General features: G+C 37.0%; 1 protein-coding gene across 1 annotated transcript in view; it reads right to left on the bottom strand.

Annotated features, from left to right (window-relative positions):
* The window catches only part of LOC121297749 (metabotropic glutamate receptor 7), a 171,666-nt gene that overhangs the window by 53,625 nt on the left and 95,467 nt on the right, over positions 1 to 22,574 (bottom strand). Inside the window, exons 5-6 of the mRNA XM_041224222.1 lie at positions 16,844 to 17,044; positions 8,208 to 8,347 (exon numbers count right to left, since the gene is read on the bottom strand). Coding sequence (XP_041080156.1) covers positions 8,208 to 8,347; positions 16,844 to 17,044 — 341 coding nt within the window. The remainder of the gene's footprint in view (positions 1 to 8,207; positions 8,348 to 16,843; positions 17,045 to 22,574) is intronic.

Raw genomic sequence — 22,574 nt, forward strand, 5'->3', positions numbered from 1 at the left:
TAAATGATTAATAACCACTTTGTTCCCATTTACAGTATGACCCCATTAGCTTCCGAATGCCTTTAACTTCTTATTTACTCTGGTTTTAAAGGTACAATGCCGTTAACCATACAAATAAATTAGCAGGTCTTTCCTCATATTTCACCCTTGTTGTTAAGGCTGAATGTGTGAACTAAGCCAGCGAACAGAAAATAGCCTGCTAACTGGAAGCTGGCAACATTGATGAATGCCAGTACCTATAGTTTTGAGGTGTGCTTTCCATCATGGTGACAACAGATCAGGGCTTCTCTACTTCCCTGACCACACCACAGGACAAATAAGAGGCTTAGCTTGATGCAGACAAGCTTTATTAATTACTGCAGTTGGCTGCAGTTACTTTGTAATGACCTACATTCAAGTATGCATTTAAACATATGGCTAGCAAGAAGCTGAGCAGAGAGTTGTAAACACATACAGTTTGTACTGTGTTGAAATACTGAAGAAATTGCATTGCAGGAAGAAATACTGGTAGGCTTAGGGTCTCGACACCTTCTAGCTAGGTCTTCTAAGTTATGCAAATGTAAATTCTTAGTATATACTGAACTAGAACAACAAAGGATATATATATATATATATATATATATATATATATATATATATATATATATATATATATATATATATATATTTATCATGGTACAGTTTGTCAGGAAAACTGCAATAAATCATTAAAACAGACTAGACAACACTACTACATTATATATTTGTTACACTACTTTCTTTGGCCTTTGGCTTCGCCTTTCAAGGTGCCACTGCTCATAAATTTGCTTGCAGATAAGTGGAGACGTTGACCGTAGGGAAGCCATGGGCAGGGGGCAAGGATAGGAGGCAAACTTTGGTGCACAGCAGGGATGTAATGGATCGAGGTAAGATATAAATCTTTTCCTTGCCAACCATTGGATATATTGTTTATTGAAGGACAAATAAATAAAAAAAAATAGATATTCGATTAACTCTTCAATCTGGTACTGAAAGCTCATAAAATATGCTTCATGTTCATGTGATTTGATCTGACGTTAAAGCGAGTTCCCTGTCAGAACCAGCACTTTGTCTAATTTTCTATAGTTGTTTGAAGTGTGTTAATAAAGACAGAGTCAATCAACAGCTATGCATTTCTTAGTAGCTTAAAATGTCATTTTACTGTTTAATGTTATTTTTAATGATTGTGAGTGCTGTTCCTCCAATATTGAGCTATTATCATTTTTCTCTAAATCAGTCTTTACCTGGCAATGAACTTGCATTAATCTTGTCTGGAGAATTCTAAATGCTTGGACTGAGACTTCCTCAGCTCTACCAGCCTCTCTTTACTGTATTTCTACAGGCAAAGAGAGTAGGTAGGCCTGGCAGTGTTGAAATGTTACATTGTCACATGATATGAATGATATGAGAAAGGATGATCAAGAAAAATCATAATAACTTAATGCTTAATAAAATACAAATAAAATGTGTAGGTGCTTAAAGTAGAGCACCAGGGTGATGAATCAATCAATTAATGTTTTATTGAGGGTGTGGCAGGCTGGTGAGTGGATAGAAGCCAAGAGACAGTCTGCAGTTCAAATAAAATAACAATGTTATTATAAAAAACACATAAAAAGTGCACAAGGGCAAAATAAAGGGATTTAAAAAAAAAAAAAAAAAAAAAAAAAAAAACAGTACAAAAAACAAACTTACAAAAATAAAGGTTTCCAGGCTGGGCAATGCCTTCACAAATCTCAAAAATACACACAGACCAAAAACCAAAAACTACCAACCTGCTTCCTCAACTCCCTCCCCTCAAATGAGAAGCAGAGGCCTCCTTTTATGTCAGGTGGCTGGGCGCTGATTGATCGTTAAACTAATCATCTAATCAACCCCAGCTACCTGAACACAATGAACCCAGGCATGTAGGGGAATTTAACCCCATCCCTGCCAATTTCTAAAGGGCAGAGCTGTGCTCTGCCACACACCTCCCCCTATGTACAAGGTGCACCGGCCACAATCGGCCATCTCCCCAATTATGTCCCTTGGGTGGGCCGTTATGGTGGGTGGTAGTGGGCGGGGTTGATGTCGGAGCCCCCAAGACTTCTTTGGTTGAGGGGACCCCGGATCTCCAAGGTAGTACGGCGACGGCAGCCTGGCTCCCTCTGGTGGCGGATGCCGGGTGGTGTTGTTCCTCCCACTGTTCCCACCTCTCCCCATCTCGATGCCACAGCGTGTTGATAACTATGGGGAGATCATGGACGAGGTCTGCCTCAGGGTGCATCAACCAGTCCCAGATCTCCTGGGACGGTGGTGAAGGTGGTGGTGCTGGAGGTAGTGGGGTGGCCCCTGATGCCCGGGGTGAACACTACATCTCTTCCTGGGCCTGGTTGTAGGGGCATCCTGCCCAGTTGTGGCTGTCCTCCTAACACCGGCCACACCAGTTTGCCGGTGGCACATCTGGGCAGGATCGCCAACAATGGTCCTCCTTCCCGCACCAGGAACACCAGGGGAAGAGGCTGGCCGGGTCCTCCAGCAGTGGCTGCAGCAGCTTACATTTCTTCAGCTGCTGCTTGTCCTGCCTTTGCTGCTGTCTGCTCTTCTTTCCCATGTTTTTAAAAAAATAATAATTACCCCAAAAATTACAAAAATAAATAAAAAATACTGCTCTGAGCCTCTAGGTGGCGCTCTCCCACTTCTAACACCAAATGTGGCAGGCTGGTGAGTAGATAGAGGCCCAGAGGCAGTCTGCAGTGCAAATAAAATAACAATTTTATTATAAATAACACAAAATAAAAGTGCACAAGGGCAAAATAAAGGGATTTAAACACAAAAAAAAAGACAAAAAGCAAAACTAACAAAAATAACAATTTCCAGGCTGGGCAATGCCTTCACTGGATTCACAAATCTCAAAAATACACACAAATCAAAAACTACCAACCTGCTTCCTCAACTCCCTCCTCTCTAATGAGAAGCAGAGGCCTCCTTTTATGTCAGGTGGCTGGGCGCTGATTGATCGTTAATTAAACTAATCATCTAATCAACCCCAGCCACCTGAACACAATGAACCCAGGCAGGTAGGGGAATTTAACCCCATCCCTGCCAAAATTTCTAAAGGGCAGAGCTGTGCTCTGCCACAGAGGGTTGCAAAATAAAATCTATGACGATTAATAACAAATTAATGGATTTATTGTTGCATCTTGAGTTTCCCCCAGTCTTTGATTTTCTTAATTTTTTTTTAAATTACATTTTGGGGCACAGCTTGCTCATTTGTATATATTTTCAGAGTGAACCATTACCTATTCAAGGTATTTAGGGAGCGAGTGGGTCGAATAGAGTACAAGAAATGTTCCACACCAAGGATGGGCAACACCTTCCAATAAATCTCCTAATACCATGCCATTATTAAGTTACTGTTGGTGTGTGCATATGCATACTGTATTTATAGGTTTTATGTGTTGTGTTTTTAATATTAGGGTTGTAAGATTTTAAATATTGTATTAATTGTGGCCATTTTACAATTCTCGTGTTACTGTATGAAGGAATACATCCTTAACTATCTCTACCCCTGTAGGCTCTGTCTGTCTGGGGAAACAGGATGAGATTTGGTTGCTTTGAAGTTCAGAGTACCCTTTGAACTCAGGTGGAAGTGCTATTACCCCTATATAGAGAGGATTTGGGCATAGGTATTAAAAACACCCGACAAAGTCAGGTTCCCATAGACAAGGTGTTGGCTTTGGCTGGGGGGAGGTGGGGGACTGATTTTGCCTTCAATTTAAATGTATTTCTGTATTCTGGATCCTCTTTAATCAAGCTCACATGATGACGCTGAAGGGTCCTATAGGGTCAAACCTACAGTACTGTTTTGTTTGAAGATTTCTCCATGCAGTTTGTATGTGGTTATGTTCTGTACTATGTATCACTGGTTTTTCCTGTCCTGGAATTAAACTGTTTTTTTTTTTTTAAATTGAAAATCACATCAAGGGGACTGGAATTATTTTACAGGATATGAAAATTAATGCAGGAAGAAAGATTTTTCCTGAAATAAAAATGTGAAATACAATGTGAAGTCAGTTAAATTAATGGGATATGGCAAGATCACATGAGAGCAAATGAGAAAAGATTGCATATGTGCCTACATTATTCATGCATTTCCATTTGAGTAGAATACATCTGAGACATTTACCATTTACAACAATAATCGTTTACCACAAGGGAGCACGGAATCTCTACACAGGCGAATAACAGGAATGTATCATATATGAGTAATCATCTATCTCTCTCTGTATTTGTTTCAATAGCATTTCCCTAAGTAGCTCAATTTCTATCAAATGTTTAAACAAAAACCCCTGCTCCTCAGCAAGTTAATCTCCAAACAAATACTGCCAACAAAGTACTTTATAACTGGACCCAACACTTTGTAATCCATCTGTGTTGTGTCCATTTCAAAGCAGGGAGGGGGGTAACAAAAAGTTGGCTGAAAAAAGACATAACACAGATGATAGTACATTTGAATGGACTGTTCTGTGCATCTCTTCATTCAAGTTATGTTTAACCAGCTATATACTACTGTCTTTCATGACACCTGGTTTGAATCTGGCTCAGGTACCAAATTAAATCGTGCCCTGTTTCTATCTGCCACTGGGACTTGAAAGCAATTTAAAATCAGACTCATTCATTTCTGTCTGCTGCAGATTGAGAAGACATCCATTGCAATCTTGATTCTGTCTGTCAGTCAACGCTAGTTAGGATGGTGGTCTGGCAGAACTCCATCTCTCCAACTCAAACTGATATAAAGCATATGAGAGGTGTGTTTTAAATCTCACAGAGAAGAAAAATAAACATGTAGGCAGGATATAGAGGTCTGTGGATATACAGTGTTATACTGCCAGGGAAACACTGGAGGTTGGTGAATGCATTTATAAACAGCAATTATCCAAAAATGTGATCCATACAGGTTATCTTTGCATTTCTGTCATGTTTTGTTCCAGATTGTAGACAGCTGGTAGAACCAGCTGTATCCCCAGTTTGAAATCTGAACAGACTGGAGTTTTATAAACTGGATTCACGGTACAGACGGAAATAAGTTCTACAGCTATCCATGCAATTCAGCACAAGTTACAGTCTCTGCTTCAGATAGGCCCAGGACTGAAAGCGGGCTGTTATTATTAATTATTGTTTATAGGCTTGTGAATTGGACAGGGTACAGGAAAGATGTGCACTATAGAGCTAAGCAACAAGTAGCAACAAGAGACATTAAGAATCTTCCTCTCATTGCATCATTTGAATCGCCCATTGACCTGGACTCTGGAATAGTCTGTCTGGGTAATGTCATCCCATTTGTTTCTTTTGAGGGTAAAGCAAACCCTTTACAAGCATCGCTTATACTTTAAGGCACAAATAAATACATGTCTCTAAAGATTAACGAGGAAATGCAAGTTCCTCAAACCATGTAGAATAAATGAATAAACATACAGTGATCTGCTTGTCTAAATGCAATGTGAAACAGGATTTACGGGTGCGTAAAGCTTTGCTAATGTATGTGTTTGCAGAGGCACATTGATAATTATAAATGCAATTAATCTTAAAAGCCTTACAGAATTGAGAGAGCTGTAATTTATCATGAATTACCACCAGATAGTATGTGTTAAAGATGAAAAACAATTAAACTTATTGCTTGTTTAATCTACCAGCAGCTGTTTCTGTGATCTTAGACATGAAGAGAAAATACTGAACAGGCTACCCAGGATTTAAGAAACCTTATCAAAATCATTGAGCCTTGAAAAAGAATACCAGCAGGAGCAGGTCCAGTGTGTTATCCACAAGACCCTTTGGTTTGCATTATAAACAGATGAAAATTGGTGTAAAATAATGTCCCTGTTCCCAGGTAAACATTCTCTCTCAGTGCTAACAGTTGTCATAGTGGCTGTGTCAGGTGTTTGCAAAGTTAAACTGTATTGCCTGCCCTTCGTTGCTGTAACCTCTGTAAAAGGAAGTGTAGGTGAGGTTCAGTTAGAGCCCCTCCCCTGTTCTGTCCTGCCCCTCCAACAGCTTCTTTCCTGTCATTAACCAGTTGATTTCCTTGTGGACTGACATGCTTTCAACGAATGGAAGTAGACAACAGGTCAAATTTATGAATTATTTTCTTAACTACAAACACCTTTAAAGACCACGAGATACCATCATATGTTTTAAGACAATTGCCTTGCCCATCTTGGTTTTCGGTTACTGTGTGCTTTGACATCATATTCTCATCATTGAATAGGTTAACTGCCATTTTATCAGTCAACACAAAGAACCTTGAATTACAAACTTATTTGCAGTAATTGTATCCACCGTACCTAATGGTTCAATTTAAGATGTGGACAGGTGGACAGGTTCCTCCATATAGTCTGATCCTCTCAATAGCTTGTGGCAAAATAAAAATGGTGGTAACCCAGTTCTTTCACAGATAGACAAGCAGCACTAAGGACAGATATGAGTAATTCCTAATGGCAGGCATGAGCTGCTATTCCCAGATTGCGAAACTCTAAATAATGTATGCAAATGTCCACTATATCCCTCTCACCATGATCATTACTAGACAGTATGCTATTGTAGCAGGGCCAAAGTGAAAGGTCTGCTCCAAATCCATTATGTTGTCACTATTAGTTAGATCTGCAAAGATTTCTTGAGGGCAATCCACTGGCATTATAATAGCATCCCCATGGCATTTTCTTGACCTTTTCTGTAAGTTATAATGCATTAGGGTTACGTATCAGTCATCTTCACAAAACTATTTAATTCATACTTTATTATGCATTTATACACCCAACTAACATATTATAGCTATTGCGTCCTGTAGTAATCATTTCTTGATACTAGTCCAGTGGCCATTGAAAAGCTTTCCATTTAAATAACTTCAAATGTTTCCCTTAATCTTTGTAATCTTTGCAGTCAGTCAGAGTGCTTCTTAGTGCAAATAATCAAATGCTGTAATGTTTTTTTTTTTTTCAAGTTGGTCCTCTTGAGCTGTAGGGGGTACTAATCCTTTGTGAATTCTGACATGTTTTTGAACAGTTTTGCTTTATTTTAGAAATTAATTACCCTGGCTAACCCAGTGAATTTTCCAAATCATCTCATCTTCAGCACAAGCCCTCAGTCTACAAGAAACTATAAAAGGGACTTGCTCCAGGTTGTTCTGCACTTATGAGATTGAGCTAAACTACGCATTTATTTTGTATGTTTTGGCTTTCAGTGCTAAACTCAAACCTGAAGGCCACAATGCCTCCCATAAAAACAGTATAATGAATTTCCTACATGAACTAACACCGAATATAGATTTCTGGGGTGAAGAAATTGAGATTTACTGAAATATTCATCCTATTATTTCAGATTGGCTCCTAAGGCGAAAATACATTGAACTGCAAACCCAATGCCAGCTGATTACCAACTCTGGACTCATTTCCAGTGTATCAGCTGCCTAAGGATGTGGATGAATCAAAGAGCAAGCAGGGGACTTTAGAAGTACATATCTTATTAGCATAACAAGTGCTCAATCCTGTAGTGTTTGTTGTTTTCCAGACTTTATTTTTCGTTTAGATAAAACCACTTTTTTCTTGCCACTGAAACAACAGTTTACTCCCTCTGTTACAGGCAATTTCCATGAAGACCAAATACTTTCTTGATTTGACTTAGGAAGTAGCTCTCTACCTATTGCTGTAGCACTCAGTAGGCGTCAGTAGCTTGCTAATGTATGCTGGCAACATTTAAGTATTGAATGCCTGCCATCTCAGAATTAGGCATTCCTGTACATGAAGGCCAATGTTCTGGCTGCAACAGAGGAAGATGCGAGTTGAAGACCTGTGTTTCCATGGTTGTTTTATAACGCTAAAATTATTTAAATTTTATTTGCAATTTACAAATAGAGCATTGATTCCAAAGAGAATTGTGTGGTTTAAGCACATGTAAGGGGTAGTGTTGTGTGATGCACTGCTGTTACAGAGTCAGACCTGCTGTCTGTAAAATGAGATTAATGCAGACAAGACTGGTTCAGTGGTTATGCCCTCTCTTGTGGTGTGTGTGGTCGCCCATAGCTTCAAACCTATCCAAAAAAAAAACACAGCTCTGTTGAACCTTTTGTGTCTATTTTGTAATATTACCAGCCAGTGCCAATAGGATTGCAAACCTGTAACCTGAAAACAGCCAGTGATGTGTCACTAAAGACTCACATTGAGTTGCAGGTAGTCTGTCCACTGGCCGATCAGTCTGTAACCTGGTGTGCTGGTGTTCGTGATCTGGTACTGAAACAAGTCATAGCGTCCCGGTGCATCCCCGTTCTTATTGAACACCACAGAAGTGCCTGCACTGCCTTGGGGAAAAGAGAGAAAACAATAAAGAAATTCAATATCCGCACTGGAATCAAACAAGACTTTGCAACATGCTTGCACTCAGCATCCATCATCACAAAGCTTATAAGTGACCACTTTGAAAGGAAAAACAAAATCCTTCAGCATCCTTTATTTCTTATCTTTTGATTAATTAGCAAGCGTTGGACCCACTGGCTTCTAAAGAAAAACAGTTTTTCAGTTATCTTAGTCATACCCAAGACCGTCTTGATGCAGCAAGAACTATCAGTCTCATTCTACCCGTGGGGCAGACCAGCACATGAGGTCTCTAAATTCTTTTTTCCCCCCCTAGAAAAGGCTTGATCTGCTTTTAAGAGTTGCTGCCATCAAGTGAGAGCTCTGGCTAGCTAGTCTTGACTGTCATCCAGAAATTGCTTACTCCTTGACAATATGTTCTTTCAGCAGGGCCTCGTGAAAAAGCTTAATAGGCAGCACAATAGCACCAGGCATAATCAGGGCATTTTGCATTGCATCTGCCTGCTGATAAGGCAATGCTACACTTCTGGAAGGAATCACAAAAAAGCACAGTTGAGGATTTGCTGTCTCTCACCGCATTGCTTGAGGTGTGTCCCACTTTGTGTGCCGAGATGAATGTCATGCGCTCTTTGGTCACAATTATAATTATAATTAACTGCATTGGGAAAATACATCTGCAGTATCATTAAACCCGTAGGTCTGCCCTGCAACTATTCACCACAGACAACCTTGTGAGACTTAAAAATGCTTGCCATTGAGACACATTGTTTCATTATAATTCTTAATTATTTTTCAAAAGAGATGCCATCGCTACACCAACCCTCAATTTGGACATCTTTAAAAGAGTAATCTCTTTGGATAATCCTATACAAATCTTAAAGTGACACCCACACACTTGAAAGGCCAGGACTGGATGGGATTTTTCAAATTTGCAGTAAACAAGGAGGAGCACCACAGGCATGCTGCTCAGAGCCTGGCAGCTGTTGATGGGATATAATGAGCAGAAGAGTTAAACCTCTTCAGTGAGACTCTGACGGCCAAGATAAAGAGCTCATGCTATAAGATCTGAACATTTCTTGGACCCACTTCTGATGTTTGGTAAGTTCCTCAAAGCAATGCAATGAGCTGTTCAAAGCGGCATTGAGCAATGTACTGTATGGTTTTATATAATCCTTGACATGTGCCAGCAATCAGGCCCAAGCTAAACTGTCCAGTCACCTGGGTCTTTTCCTGCACAAACGAAGTAGTCAATTGAAGACCTACAAACTCAGTTGTTACAGATTGAATAGGTAGGAACAATTGCCTTAAACTAATAATTATTTTTGACAGTCCATATCTGGACTAATCTCTTGGATTAAGTTTTGATCACACAGAAAACCGGACCTCGTGTTGAACTTTTAACTAGTAACTTCCAAGCACCCAGCACAAAGGAGGGGGTAGTGAGCTCTTTGACCAGTGGACTTTAACTGAACCCGACACAAAGGGCCTCTACAGGATTGTAAATAGATCGGAGCATCCAACTAGGATTTATGGAGGAAAAGAAAGCTGAAAACAATCAGTCCCACTTTTGTGGGTTTTGTTTTTCAGAAGTGACTCAGAGATTTTTTGTTGCTCGGCTTTGATATTTCCAGGGGCAGCAGGGAGGCTGCAGGAAAGATAATGAACCGTATCAAAGAACACAAGTGAGTTCCAGTGCACACATATGCCAGTGCTCCTTGAATGTCACAGGGTCGCCTTTCTTTTATACTGTACTATACTTAAGACACAAAGCAAAAGGTACTTCTATGTTAAAGTACAGAAAGAGTTAGAATTAGATCATGTATTCATCCCATGCAGGGTAAGGCAATTCATTGTGCAAAACTGAACTGCAACGGACAATTTATTCTGCAGACTTTTGGGTCTTCTTCAAAGAATTGTTGAGCATAATTTCAGTACCTTTCTCTTGTGGAAGTAGAGTAATTGTAATTGCAAACACATAAAGTTGATCAGATAATTATATTAATTTGCGCTTTTATAATGCATGTATGAAAAACCTCAGAATTTGAACCTTGTTAAAAATATAAGCTGCTTAACTCATATTGATTATATGAAGTGCTTGTTTGAAAGTATACTTGTTTTAACCTACCTTGTTGTGGTTGAGGGTGTTTTGTGTGTTCATCATGAAATAAAATGATTATGTTGAGGTCTTAATTAAAATTAATAAATACTCCGATTATTTAACAGATAACTAATAGAGTGTCTTTATTTATTCTGTGATCTAATAGTATTCATTCAGGTTAATTAACACACATAATTTTTTAACTATTTAATTAGTGAAATTAATTAATTTTGTAACAGTCTATCTGCACAGATTGTTGACACCTGATCATTTATTAACATTTTATTCCACAAGGTAGTTATTTTAAATTGCACTGCATGAAAACTGGAATATCTTCCCCTCTATTGGTTTGGCCACACTATGGGCCTTATTTACGAAAGGGCACTAAACATTATGGTGCACTATAATTGCAAAGGCGTAATGGCGTACACTAATTTTATTCTGCTATACTATGGTAACCAGAATGAATATGTGATTTGTATGGTAATGCATGATAATGTATTTAAATGAGGAAACGCAGTATGCACCTTGAAGTGAGCGATAATTAGTTTGTTTGGAGACCTGGCTTTAATTACTGATAGGTGCACTGCTTAATCCTCTGTTTTCTTGTCTGAAATCTGTCTGGCATCAAGGAGACATTACTTGCATTAAGTTTTAGTTTGCGTTGCATGTGCCTGTCCCCTGCGGAGGGCTGCATCTGTTGATCGCTCATTTTTGGTCAATGTAAGCCACAGACCAAAAGATATGCCTGGACTGCTGGGTCTTTTTATATCACAGTGGTCACAGGTAAGTATTGGACATTATCGTGCACATTAAATTATCTCTCACAATGCATGTAGTGTGCATGCTATGGTATGTAAATTATAGCATTCTCTGTAAGTGAATGGGACAGTAAATTTTGTTTTTTAATAAATGAGGCTCTATGTGTAATGACAGAATTGGACAGTTTAAATACTTTTGGTACATTAACACATATAGTATATCATAAGTCCCGGGAACAAATGAAGTTCCAGGTGACGTTGAACAACTCATGAGTAACATAAGGTAAAACAATATATAATATATATATTATATATATTATATATATTATATATATATATATTTATATATATATGTTTCTATGAGAGTTTTACAGTAACAGTCACTTGCATGGTTAACATCAACATAAAGTGACAGTGGGTGTTTTAAAACACAATGTACGAAATAGCAATGTCAAAATAGTTATTGATGTATAATAATCGATTAGAGGGAGTTACCTAAGTAGCGTCCAATGAGAAGGAAGTAAATGGTGCATTTTAAATATCTGAGGTTTATGAATTAATTTATAAATAGCAATCACATAAAAAAATAAAAAATAAAAAATGATACCTACTGTCAGTAGATAATGTCAGTTTGCAGATTGGAGACTGCAGATGCATCCAGCTGCAGTCAAGTTTGATAATGGAACAAAATGAGATTGAGTTTTATAGACTGGTTTCATGGTATAGATAGAAATGAGGCGTAAGTGTAATGCAGGTCATGCTGTAGTTGGTCCAAAAAAGTAATGGATTTAATATTGGCTCTACCTCTGCGGATGACAAATATTACTGTGTCTAGTCCAAGTCCACTCTTCCTACTAATTGAAGTGTAAAGCGATATTAGACAACGTCAAGCAGAAAATGCAGTTATACTTAAAAAATACCCTCACCACTTTCATGGTGTTAGCAAAATAATTAATAAATCTTACCCAATATATATTGCCATCATTTTGCAGGTCTCTGATTTTCCTATATGAAAAATGCACACATTATGGTAGAGGTGAATTTGATGCTAATTTATTTGAAGTTGTTAGTAACGAAAATATATTGAATGCCCCTTGCAGATATTAGAGCAAAATCTTCTTACATTTTATTTGCTTAAAACATTTTGATTCAAAACAAAATAAAGAAAAAATCAGTGTGTTTTGACACATTGAGTGCAAGAGACATTTACCAGTTTTATTGTTTACAAATGCTATGGAAAAAACAGCATTAAAAACCAAATACACATTTAACATAATGTGTGATTCTTTCATACAGGAAAATGCTAGATCTACTGTAAGAATTGATGGCAATACATATCGGATACCATTTACTTTTTATGTTAGCTTGTTGTACTTTAACATAGAAGTACCTTTTGCTTTGTGTCTTAAGTATAGTACAGTATAAAAGAAAGGCGACCCTGTGACATTCAAGGAGCACTGGCATATGTGTGCACTGGAACTCACTTGTGTTCTTTGATACGGTTCATTATCTTTCCTGCAGCCTCCCTGCTGCCCCTGGAAATATCAAAGCCGAGCAACAAAAAATCTCTGAGTCACTTCTGAAAAACAAAACCCACAAAAGTGGGACTGATTTTAGGTCAGAGCTGAAAAGGCTAAAACTGATGAGCTTTGATAATATAAGAGGTGACAGGAGTGGGAAAAGAATTAGAAAAGAAACCTGAGGCTCTGCTTACATTTCAGTGCTCACATTGCAGTGGAAGGTTGTCACTTATGAGGTACCTGACTCACTCAAACTAAAGGGAAGTTGGTACAGTTTTTTATCTGTGCAATGAGCATAAAAGGGTATACTTAATTACCTGCTAAATAATGACCAGCAAGAGGTCAAGAGACAAGGTCAGTTATCCACAGTACCGTTGAACCAAAATGAAGACCTTTTTAAAATATATCATGGACTGTATTCATTTGGCTGTGAGTTACAACCCTTAGTGAGTTTTAAGATTCTTAAGTCCTGTTAGAATAAGATGGCATCTGCCATAGGATACCCTTAAATAATGTTTACCACAGCCCATGTGCATGGTAATTTTGCAGTTTGGTTATACTTTACAATAGTTTACCATGTTTTATTACATTTGATATGATTTTACTAGAGGAAACTACTAAGTGGAAATTAACTTATAAATGTCTCAAACAGTTGAGTAAAGGGAAGGAGCTGCAAAAAAAAAAAAACAGAACAAATCATTTCATTAAAACAGTCGCTACAATTTTTTTGTGGGCTGTGACACTTTGAAATCTGTTTCTGTTCCTCAAACATAAATAAAGAAATCTGTTGTATATGAATAGATACTTGTTAGTTCCTATATAATGTGCGTAACATTAACAGATATCAACTGGGAGATATCACCTTTGAATAACATTGTATATCTTTAATTAAGAAGAAGGACCCCTTATACACACGTCAAGAAAGAAAAAAGTTCAACTTGCAGGGAACTCTAAAGCCTTTTATCTTTATACTCAACACTGCAGTTTTCAAGCACTTTGAAATCTGAAGTTTCTCTTTGCAACGGATGTCTTTGCCCTTTCATCAGTAATTCCAACACACACACACACAGATCCACTCCTTATCAAAATATTTAAGAACCTATTTGATAGCTGTGATTAGGGTATGCTGCACATTAATTATGCTTTCATCAGAATCTGTACATGCTACAGTACAGGAGTTTAATATCTTATTATTCATAGTTATCATGTGCAATACGTAGTGAATAAAAACAAACAACGACTTTGTCTTAGACCTGCTGTACTAACCAATTGGTAAAATCAGCAGATCTCAAATGATTTAGAATAATAAGAAGGAAGAAAAAACGTATACAACAATAAAAAGAAAAGAAAAACATTGAGAAGTATACAAATTGGATATGAAATGTGAAAATTAGAGAAAGTAATCAAATTATTAACTAATTATAACAGATAAAGTACACCCTTCTGAGCATAGGTGATCAATTTAAATGCATCCCCAAATATGTTTATAGACTGGTTTTAAATTGCAGCCTTATTATGTACAGTGAGGTGTACATTATGAGGTCGATTATCAGCTATTTACTTCATTTGCATGATTTTTTTTCAGATACACAAAGCCACCCAATATAGTTACCAAATCACAAACTCAATTTAAAGATTTGTGAGTAGTTTAAACTTCTTTCTTATTCATTTTAGAATTGTAAAGCATGTTTCTTTTTGCTTTTCAGACAGAAATAACACATTACAATTTGAAGTAAATAGTGTTGCGAATCTATCATTATGCCCTGTATTATAAGACAACCATTTTCAGTCCACTATGGGTAAAGCCTCTAATGACAGCCATGTTTGAACAGCATGTCTTTGAAGTTAATACATACAAAATGTCAGAAAGAAAGACATCACCCTCTGTGGTTGTATAAACTAACTTACAACTATCAGTAACATGAAAAAGGGATCACCATGACCCAGTATGTGCAGAATAGCATAAGAAATGCATAGGAAAACCGACTAATTCCCAATACATTTCTTCAAGAACATGTGCTAAGCAATGTCTATACCATTAAACTAAATCAACAGTTTGCAATATATAGTTCACAATATAAGCAGGGCATACAAACATGTGAATAATTTGTGCTTTTGAATGTTATTTTGAGTTTTATTGTAATTGGACAAGCACTTCTCTAATATATATATATATATATATATATATATATATATATATATATAATATATATATATATAATATATATATATATATATATTATATAGTGTTACATGATACAGGAATAGCTTATTCCCTTATCGCTATTTAATTCATTGGTGGATAGAAACTGTTAAAAAAAAAAAAAAAAACTAATTTAAAGTTTGTCTGATTTATATTCTGAATTTTAATATTTAATTTCATATCTTTGTCGGCCCTCACACAATAAAACAATTGACCCTCAAACAATGAAACTAGCAGGTACTACTTATGATGTCCCAGCTGTAAATCAATCATGGACAACTGACATTCTTTCTATTAAAGTGCTTGCAGCTGACAAATTATTCCGTAAATGTTGTGCACGTTAATGTGTTATATAAGATTCAGATTTTGAAAGAGACACATAACATAATGATACTCTACTAATACTGTCACCACAACCAATTCACAACTCTATTAAGCCTTTCATCACAAGGATCCCAAAGTGCTTCACACACAAACACAAAATGAACAATTAATAAAAATAAAAAAGTGGTTTTAAATGTAAAATTAGAAAAACTGAGATAAAAAGCTAGCTTGTAGAAATAGAACAGTCAAAATAGTCTAAAACAAACATTTAAGAGAATTGGAATTAAAAAAAAAAAAAAAAACTACTATGATTATAATAGCTCATGTTACAGATTTCTGGTGATGTAATATATATAGGCTATTTTTAGTGCTTGCAATGTTGTTTCTTCCCAGCCACATTTCCACATTAATTAATGAACAATATATCGTATAACACTGTAACGGTTTTGCAGACCACTTTTGTGCCATGTCAGCCAAGGAAATATATATTTTCAACAGAGCAGAAATGACTTGCAATACGCGGTTCACAATGGTATATTACACATGCATCCATTACTTTATATGACATCATGTCCTGCATCAACAGAAATATAACAGTGCTTTAAAATAAAAATAAAAAGTTTGTGGCAAGTTAATAACTCATATCCACACACACAAACAGAGCATCTTTTAAACATTCAAATAGCCTACCTACATAATATAAAGTGTTAAATTGATAATAGGGAAATTATAATCTAATTTAAGATGATATAAAGAGATAATTTGTCTGATATATATTTTGTTTAGTGATCTTTTTTTTTTTTTTGATTCAGTCTGCTGTTTGTAAATTATAATTAATACAGTGTGATGCAAATGAGGATCAAAAGTAAATGAACTGCAACATATTATCAGAATGTGATGTTTACCTCCTTACTAAAAAAAAGATACTTCATATCAACCATCAAATGTCAAGGTAAACACTGCATGACTGCCCACGGGGAGTGTAATCGCTCCGCCCTCATCATTCAATTTGAAACGACCCGTGTCCCGCATCACCGATCTTGTGTCAGATCGTTTTAAACAAGCTGGGGTTGATTGGAGGCATTCCCATGGAGTTCCAATTGATCTGACACATTCACGGGCATGAATCGTTTGCTCTAATCTCTCCCATGTGGATACCCCTTTAGAAAAGGCACCTTTGCTACTGTAACTGCTTCTAAATAGGGCTCATTGTGTTGTAGCAAGACAGATATCTAAAGCAAAGCAATATTATTATGCCAACGAGAAGCCAAAAAAAGGGGTTCAAAACCATTGTTATAAATACAAAATAGTAATTGTTTCTTTACTTTAAGTTTGACTGTTGTATCTGTCTGGATTTATGATGTTGTTACATGAGGAGGGACCTCTGTATTCTTATCTTGTTTAGGGATTCTCTTTAATGGTTGTTAGCTTTCTCCCAACTTCGAAATCCATATTTGTATTATTTTCCCGTTGCCGTCAATTACTTCCTTAACCATTAATACAGACTCTGTGGAAATAATGAATAAGAAATAATTGAGAGGAGGGCATGTGTGCAGTAGTTCTTAAATTCCACTTACCATTAAAGTTGACGGCACGGATGTACTTCAGTAGCTTCTTTCCTCCGGCAAGCTCCATTTCAGGACAGACCCCTGAATACTCTGGACAGAGATCCTGGTGCATGTTGTGCAGAGCGTAGGCTATGGCATACACTGCATCAATCACAAACTGCACCTTCGCCTCCTGCTCATAATGGGAGTCCTTTCCAATCCGCTCTTGACCTAGAGAAAAGAACCGATACAGCTTCAATCCAGAGCTGAATATTTAAGCAACATTTCCATCTGCACTATGAAAACTGTATAACTCATTCCAACAACAACTGGAGCAGCTGCTGGTACAACTGCAGAATTCAATCCATCTTGTAATATGTTACAAGATGATACACAGCCATCCAAAATCATCAGTTACAGGTCAAGCTTTTTTTTGACAGAAATGAAGGTTCTAATTTTGGGGGGAGCAGCATAGATTTAAGGGGCTACTTTGACTTGGTGTTTGACTTTAATTTGCATGTATTTTTTTTTTTTTTCCAGGATACCAGCATCTTATGGTTTAGCGAAAGTTTTGTGGGAAACCATGTAGAAAATAAAATTGGATTGTAAGTAAATACGGTCTCTTCTAATTAATATTCACCTCTCTGCAATATTTCTATCATTGTGCAATGAATGAATCGTTTTCTATTCTACCAATCTTATTTGCATAGAATGATTATTAGGTCACTTCCTCCAGCAAAGTGTTTTGTAGCCAGTCTGCTATTCCAACTGGGTCCCAGTTCAAACCAGTTTGATCTAACTACTGCTATTCAAATGTAATCAATGTACATCTCAATGACAGATGGAAGCAAGGCTTTATATCTATCTCTCTTCACTCTCTTGTAAGCACCATTTTGCATTGATTGCTTTTTACAACAAACACTTGTATCACATCTTGTTAAGTATCCATTCATTTTGTATGGTTTGGATCTTTATTTGGAACATTGAGACCATTGCTGTTAAAAATACTTATATAAAGCCATACAGTATCTTCAGGAAAAATAAGTAGCATCAAACAATCACACAAAACCATTGATTGTTTTAAGATTGTATTCTCTTTCAGAATGTATGCATACAGATTCTGACTTGTGCAGACCTTATTAGGAATCAAAACATTATAGTACCTTACAGGGGGAGTACACGACACTCAGCGTAACCACAGCAACTTTAGCAGAAAAGTCTGTTGTAAAAAATAAGTATTCATTTTCGATTAGGATAAACTGAAAACATGATTGTTCTGCTCCAAAAGATTACATTTGTGTAGAAATGCAAGGCAAACTTAGGTCATAGTATTGTTATACTTTATTTGTTTCTCTACACTAGCAACTTATCTAGTGTAATGATACACTGTTTGAATAAGGGCTTACACCTTTAAACATATGGGACTGGATCCAAAACACAAGGATAGCCTCAATAAACCAAGGAGAAATACAGGTTTCATTAACTTCTGCTTCATGAAGAGACTTAGCCAGGAGCGTTTGTGTTTCCATGACTCCTACCAATCACTAGTAATAGATTAACGATTCCAACTTCATCCTTCACTGAGCACAGCTAGTTCCTCCTTTATTAGCACAAACCATGTGCTTATGTAACAGGGTGAAGGCTGGACGTGAAGTGATGACCCCACACTGCAAACAAGCAGTTTAACCACTGTGCAGAAGAGTCATCTCACTGACAGTGGGGACAATCCGTAATGGAAACACAGCCCAAAAGACAATTTTTCCAGGGTTTGTTAACATACATTCATTAAAATCATCAGGGAATTATTAAGCCTTATTTGGAGGTTGGCAGGGTTAATTTTTATTACAAGTAAAATACACCACCATCATCATCATCATCATCACCGTTAACATCTATTCACTCTCCATTGCTTGAGAAGAACTCTTTGGGACTTTATTTTAATGATCTAAACTTTTACTAGCTGTGACCCTTTGAACTGCCGATCGATGAAGTCACTACCCTGTGGTAGTTGACTACAGCTGAATTTATTGTGTTTCTGTTAGAGACCAGTTTAATCTTCCCAAGGTCCATGTTAGCGTGTTAACATCAGCATGCAGTGGACTTCCACTCGTCTCTATACCCAGGCTTCTGTTAATTTATAATCGTACAGCCAGTCTTGATTGTATTGTTGTTCACAAGTTATTCACATCATGTTTCATTTGAGGAAGAATGACATTGCAAAATAAGGTTAAAGCTTGAAGCATGGAGTGCATGCTAACATTGCTGGCTTACCAGAGCTAATCCCAGTTAAATAAAAAGCCCATTAAAAGAAACAGATTACTGTTATTCATATTATTATTATTTATTATTATTATTATTATTATTATTATTATTATTATTATTAAAGTCAGACCAGAAACAGACTCCAAACATTTAATGGCGATGCAAAACTGCAACGCTACGGTGCTCAGCATTTTATTTAACCAAAAAAAATAAAGATTTAAACAAAACACCACAAAACAAAAGGCGTGCTGGCCAAACAAATAGCAAACAAACAAAACAAGTATCGTGTTTTTTAGCCAGCACATATAGCCAGTGTTTACTACAGACTTACGTCTCTCCTCTGACAACCTTGAGCGCAGCCAGCTGCAGGCTTTTATATTCTAGCTGAGGGGTCTGGCCGATTATCCCTCGGCCAAGGTCTGCATGAGATTAATAAGGATGCGTAACTGTCAGCTAGTTTAATAATCAGTAGCTGATCAGTCACGCATCCTCACAAGGTTTTAAAATAAAAAATACAAAACAATAACAAATAATGGCGGTGGCTTCACATCTGTGCCGCAAATAATAAGACAAATAATAAAACAGCGCACACACACACACACATATATACACACACACACACACACACACACACACACACACACACACACACACACACACACACACACACACACACATATATATATAGGGGTCGGCCACTCCGCCACACCCTATGGTATTTGTAGTTCTGCTGAGTGCTTTATTACAATTACTTGAATACTGTGTTTTATGTTTTGCTAAGTTTGTGTTAAAGTGAAGTTCAGGAGTTCAGAAGCTGCTCTTCGATTCTCTGAGCCTGCCACTGATATCTGCAACAGGCTTGAGCAACCAAAGTATCTTTATAAAAGTAAGAACCAGCGCCAACTAGTGATCTGCAAACATCATAAAATGGCAGCACATAAAAGCATTTGTTTAAATTCCTGACAATTAGATTATCCAAGCAAGCGCAAAGCCAGGTAAAAACACATTTAGAGTAAAATGATAATAGCACCGTACTGGAGCAATGCAAATAACAAGAAACGTGAACATTTAGTTGGAATATACATTATCGAACCCTTATATTAAAACCTGTGTCCTAATCTATAGCTGAGCAGTCAATAAACACAATGGTGGACTAGTCACGGCAGCACTGATGTGTATGGATCAATAATTTGTAATAAGAGTTTAATACAGGAGATAATGATCTCTTTACTTTGGGTTGGCATCAGTTCACAATAGCGCCTGTCCACTGGTCACTTTTTCAATAGTTTTCCACTAGAAGCCTAAACTCCAGTCAGTAGTTATATAGTACCTTCCAATCCTGCAATATACTGAGGGTTGCCACTTTAAAACGTCATGCTTTCTGAACGGATCGTTACCTGGCAACTTAAAAGTAGGAGCACTGTGCTTGTTGGAATATAACATGACAATACATCCTAATACCGTATAAACTCCTGCACATAAAATCTAAACCATAAGCTTGCTTCTGGTACTTCTGCACTATGGGTTGTCCTAGTTCTTCACTGCATCCCTAAAACTGTAACTGATTATTGATAAGATCATTGAATTTACATTTTCTTTTGCTACTGATGGCTTATAAATGAAGTGGTATGTAATTCAAAATTATGCAAGGCAAACTATTTATTAGAATATAACAAATCTGCATTGTGCTTTGACATTAGGCTGAACTGTGGTAAGGAATAAATCAAGTACAGAATTGTCCTGGCAATATGAATTGTACTAAACAAAGCTATACTCTCCTATACACGCATAAACGTGTATCACCCACCAAGAGCACTACAGCACACATCCAGGACTGGTGACCGTGTTTGCACATTGTGGGAAAGATATGTGTGTTAATTATTTGGGACTCCAACCTGTTTGTTTATTCCAGTGCATTACACATTGTTGTGTATTGCGTGGAGTTACTGTTTGGTCACCAGACCAGGATTATAATTTAAAAAAAAAAAACCTTTCGAACTGGATTACAACTCTCTGTCTGTTAATTACGCACTGCATCAGTCCTGCACCTGTACACAATCAAACACTTTGCCACAGTTAGGAAAGCAGTTTTCCAGATATATGGAAACAGTATGACATACGTACGACCGCCTCCACAATGACCCCTGCATGGGATAATATAAGGAATAATGCACACCCAGCTGTGCATAATAAGCCTATAATTCTATTGAGGGGTTTCTGGTGACATATAAATCAGGAGAGCGCTAACTCAAGTGGTTTATCAATGTCACCAGAAACCCGAGAAAGAATTACAACCTTGGTGTGTATTATTTGTCATAGAACACTGTGACATTACAGACAGAAACTGTAGAATTAGCAGTGGCTTTTTAACAATTAAAGAAGTGTGAAAAAGCTTGTGCTAGAGATAGAGATAGAGAAAGGCGTATTAAAGCAAGGTCTGCTCACAGAGCAGGATAAGAATGAGAAATCCATGACAAACTATACATTTACAACATAGTTGTCAGTGGTGTAGTGTTACATTGTATAGTGCCGGAGCCCTGCCAAACTTTCCGTCACGTGTGTATGTCACCATCAGATTAAAGATCTCATATTCAAAATCTAATTTCTATTTCTGCCAGTTTATCTAATTGAAAATATATGCAATACTAATTCTCTGAGACTCCACACATTGGTAAAAAAAATACGCAACATAGCTTCCACATGCCAAGCTAAACTAAGCATTAAAGACCATCCAAAAAACACACAAGAAAGCAAATAGTGTTAATCCTAAATCAGTTCTGGTATAAATCACTTAACTGTATCATTTGAAATGAATGAAATGCTCTAAAGTAAAATAAATAAATAAATAAATAAATAAATAACAACACTTTCAACAATTATATTTAAAAATGAAAGTTTAGCGTTTAATATATTTTTACTTTGCTTATATAAAGTATCTATTTTAAAAGGGAAATACAAGTAACATTTTTTATAGTGTGCACAATATGTGGCATAATAAGCATGTATCATTTTAGTGGCTAACAGTGTTTGGTTCCTGGGTAGTAAGTGTTATTTCCTAATTGCTTATGCCTCAAAAGTATAGAAAATGGCTATTATTCCCCACAAACTTTGCTTTTGTGACCAGGACAGTGATATTTTGAAATGTACCTATTTTCCAGAACATTCCAGATAGATTCAGTGCTGAGTAAACTTGGAGTAACTTCTAGAACTTTCTAGAACATTCCAGTAATATAAATAGTAGTATAAATACAGGGGCCTTAAGCCCACCAGTTCAGTTTAGTTCCAGCTGCCTAAGTGGATACATATCTGCATTTTTCTGAGATGGCATCAAGAGGCTGCAATGGTGGCATTCCTGATGGGTCTCCAAGGCGGTTTTATCAAGTTTCCCTGCTATTTTTGCCTTTGGGACAGCAGGGACACCAAGGAGCACTACCACAGGCGGGACTGGCCACAGCGGACCAAGTTCTCTGTGGGGAGGAACAACGTCAAGTGGGAGCCA

This window comes from Polyodon spathula, chromosome 23 (assembly GCF_017654505.1).
Source record: "Polyodon spathula isolate WHYD16114869_AA chromosome 23, ASM1765450v1, whole genome shotgun sequence".
Lineage (NCBI taxonomy): Eukaryota > Metazoa > Chordata > Actinopteri > Acipenseriformes > Polyodontidae > Polyodon > Polyodon spathula.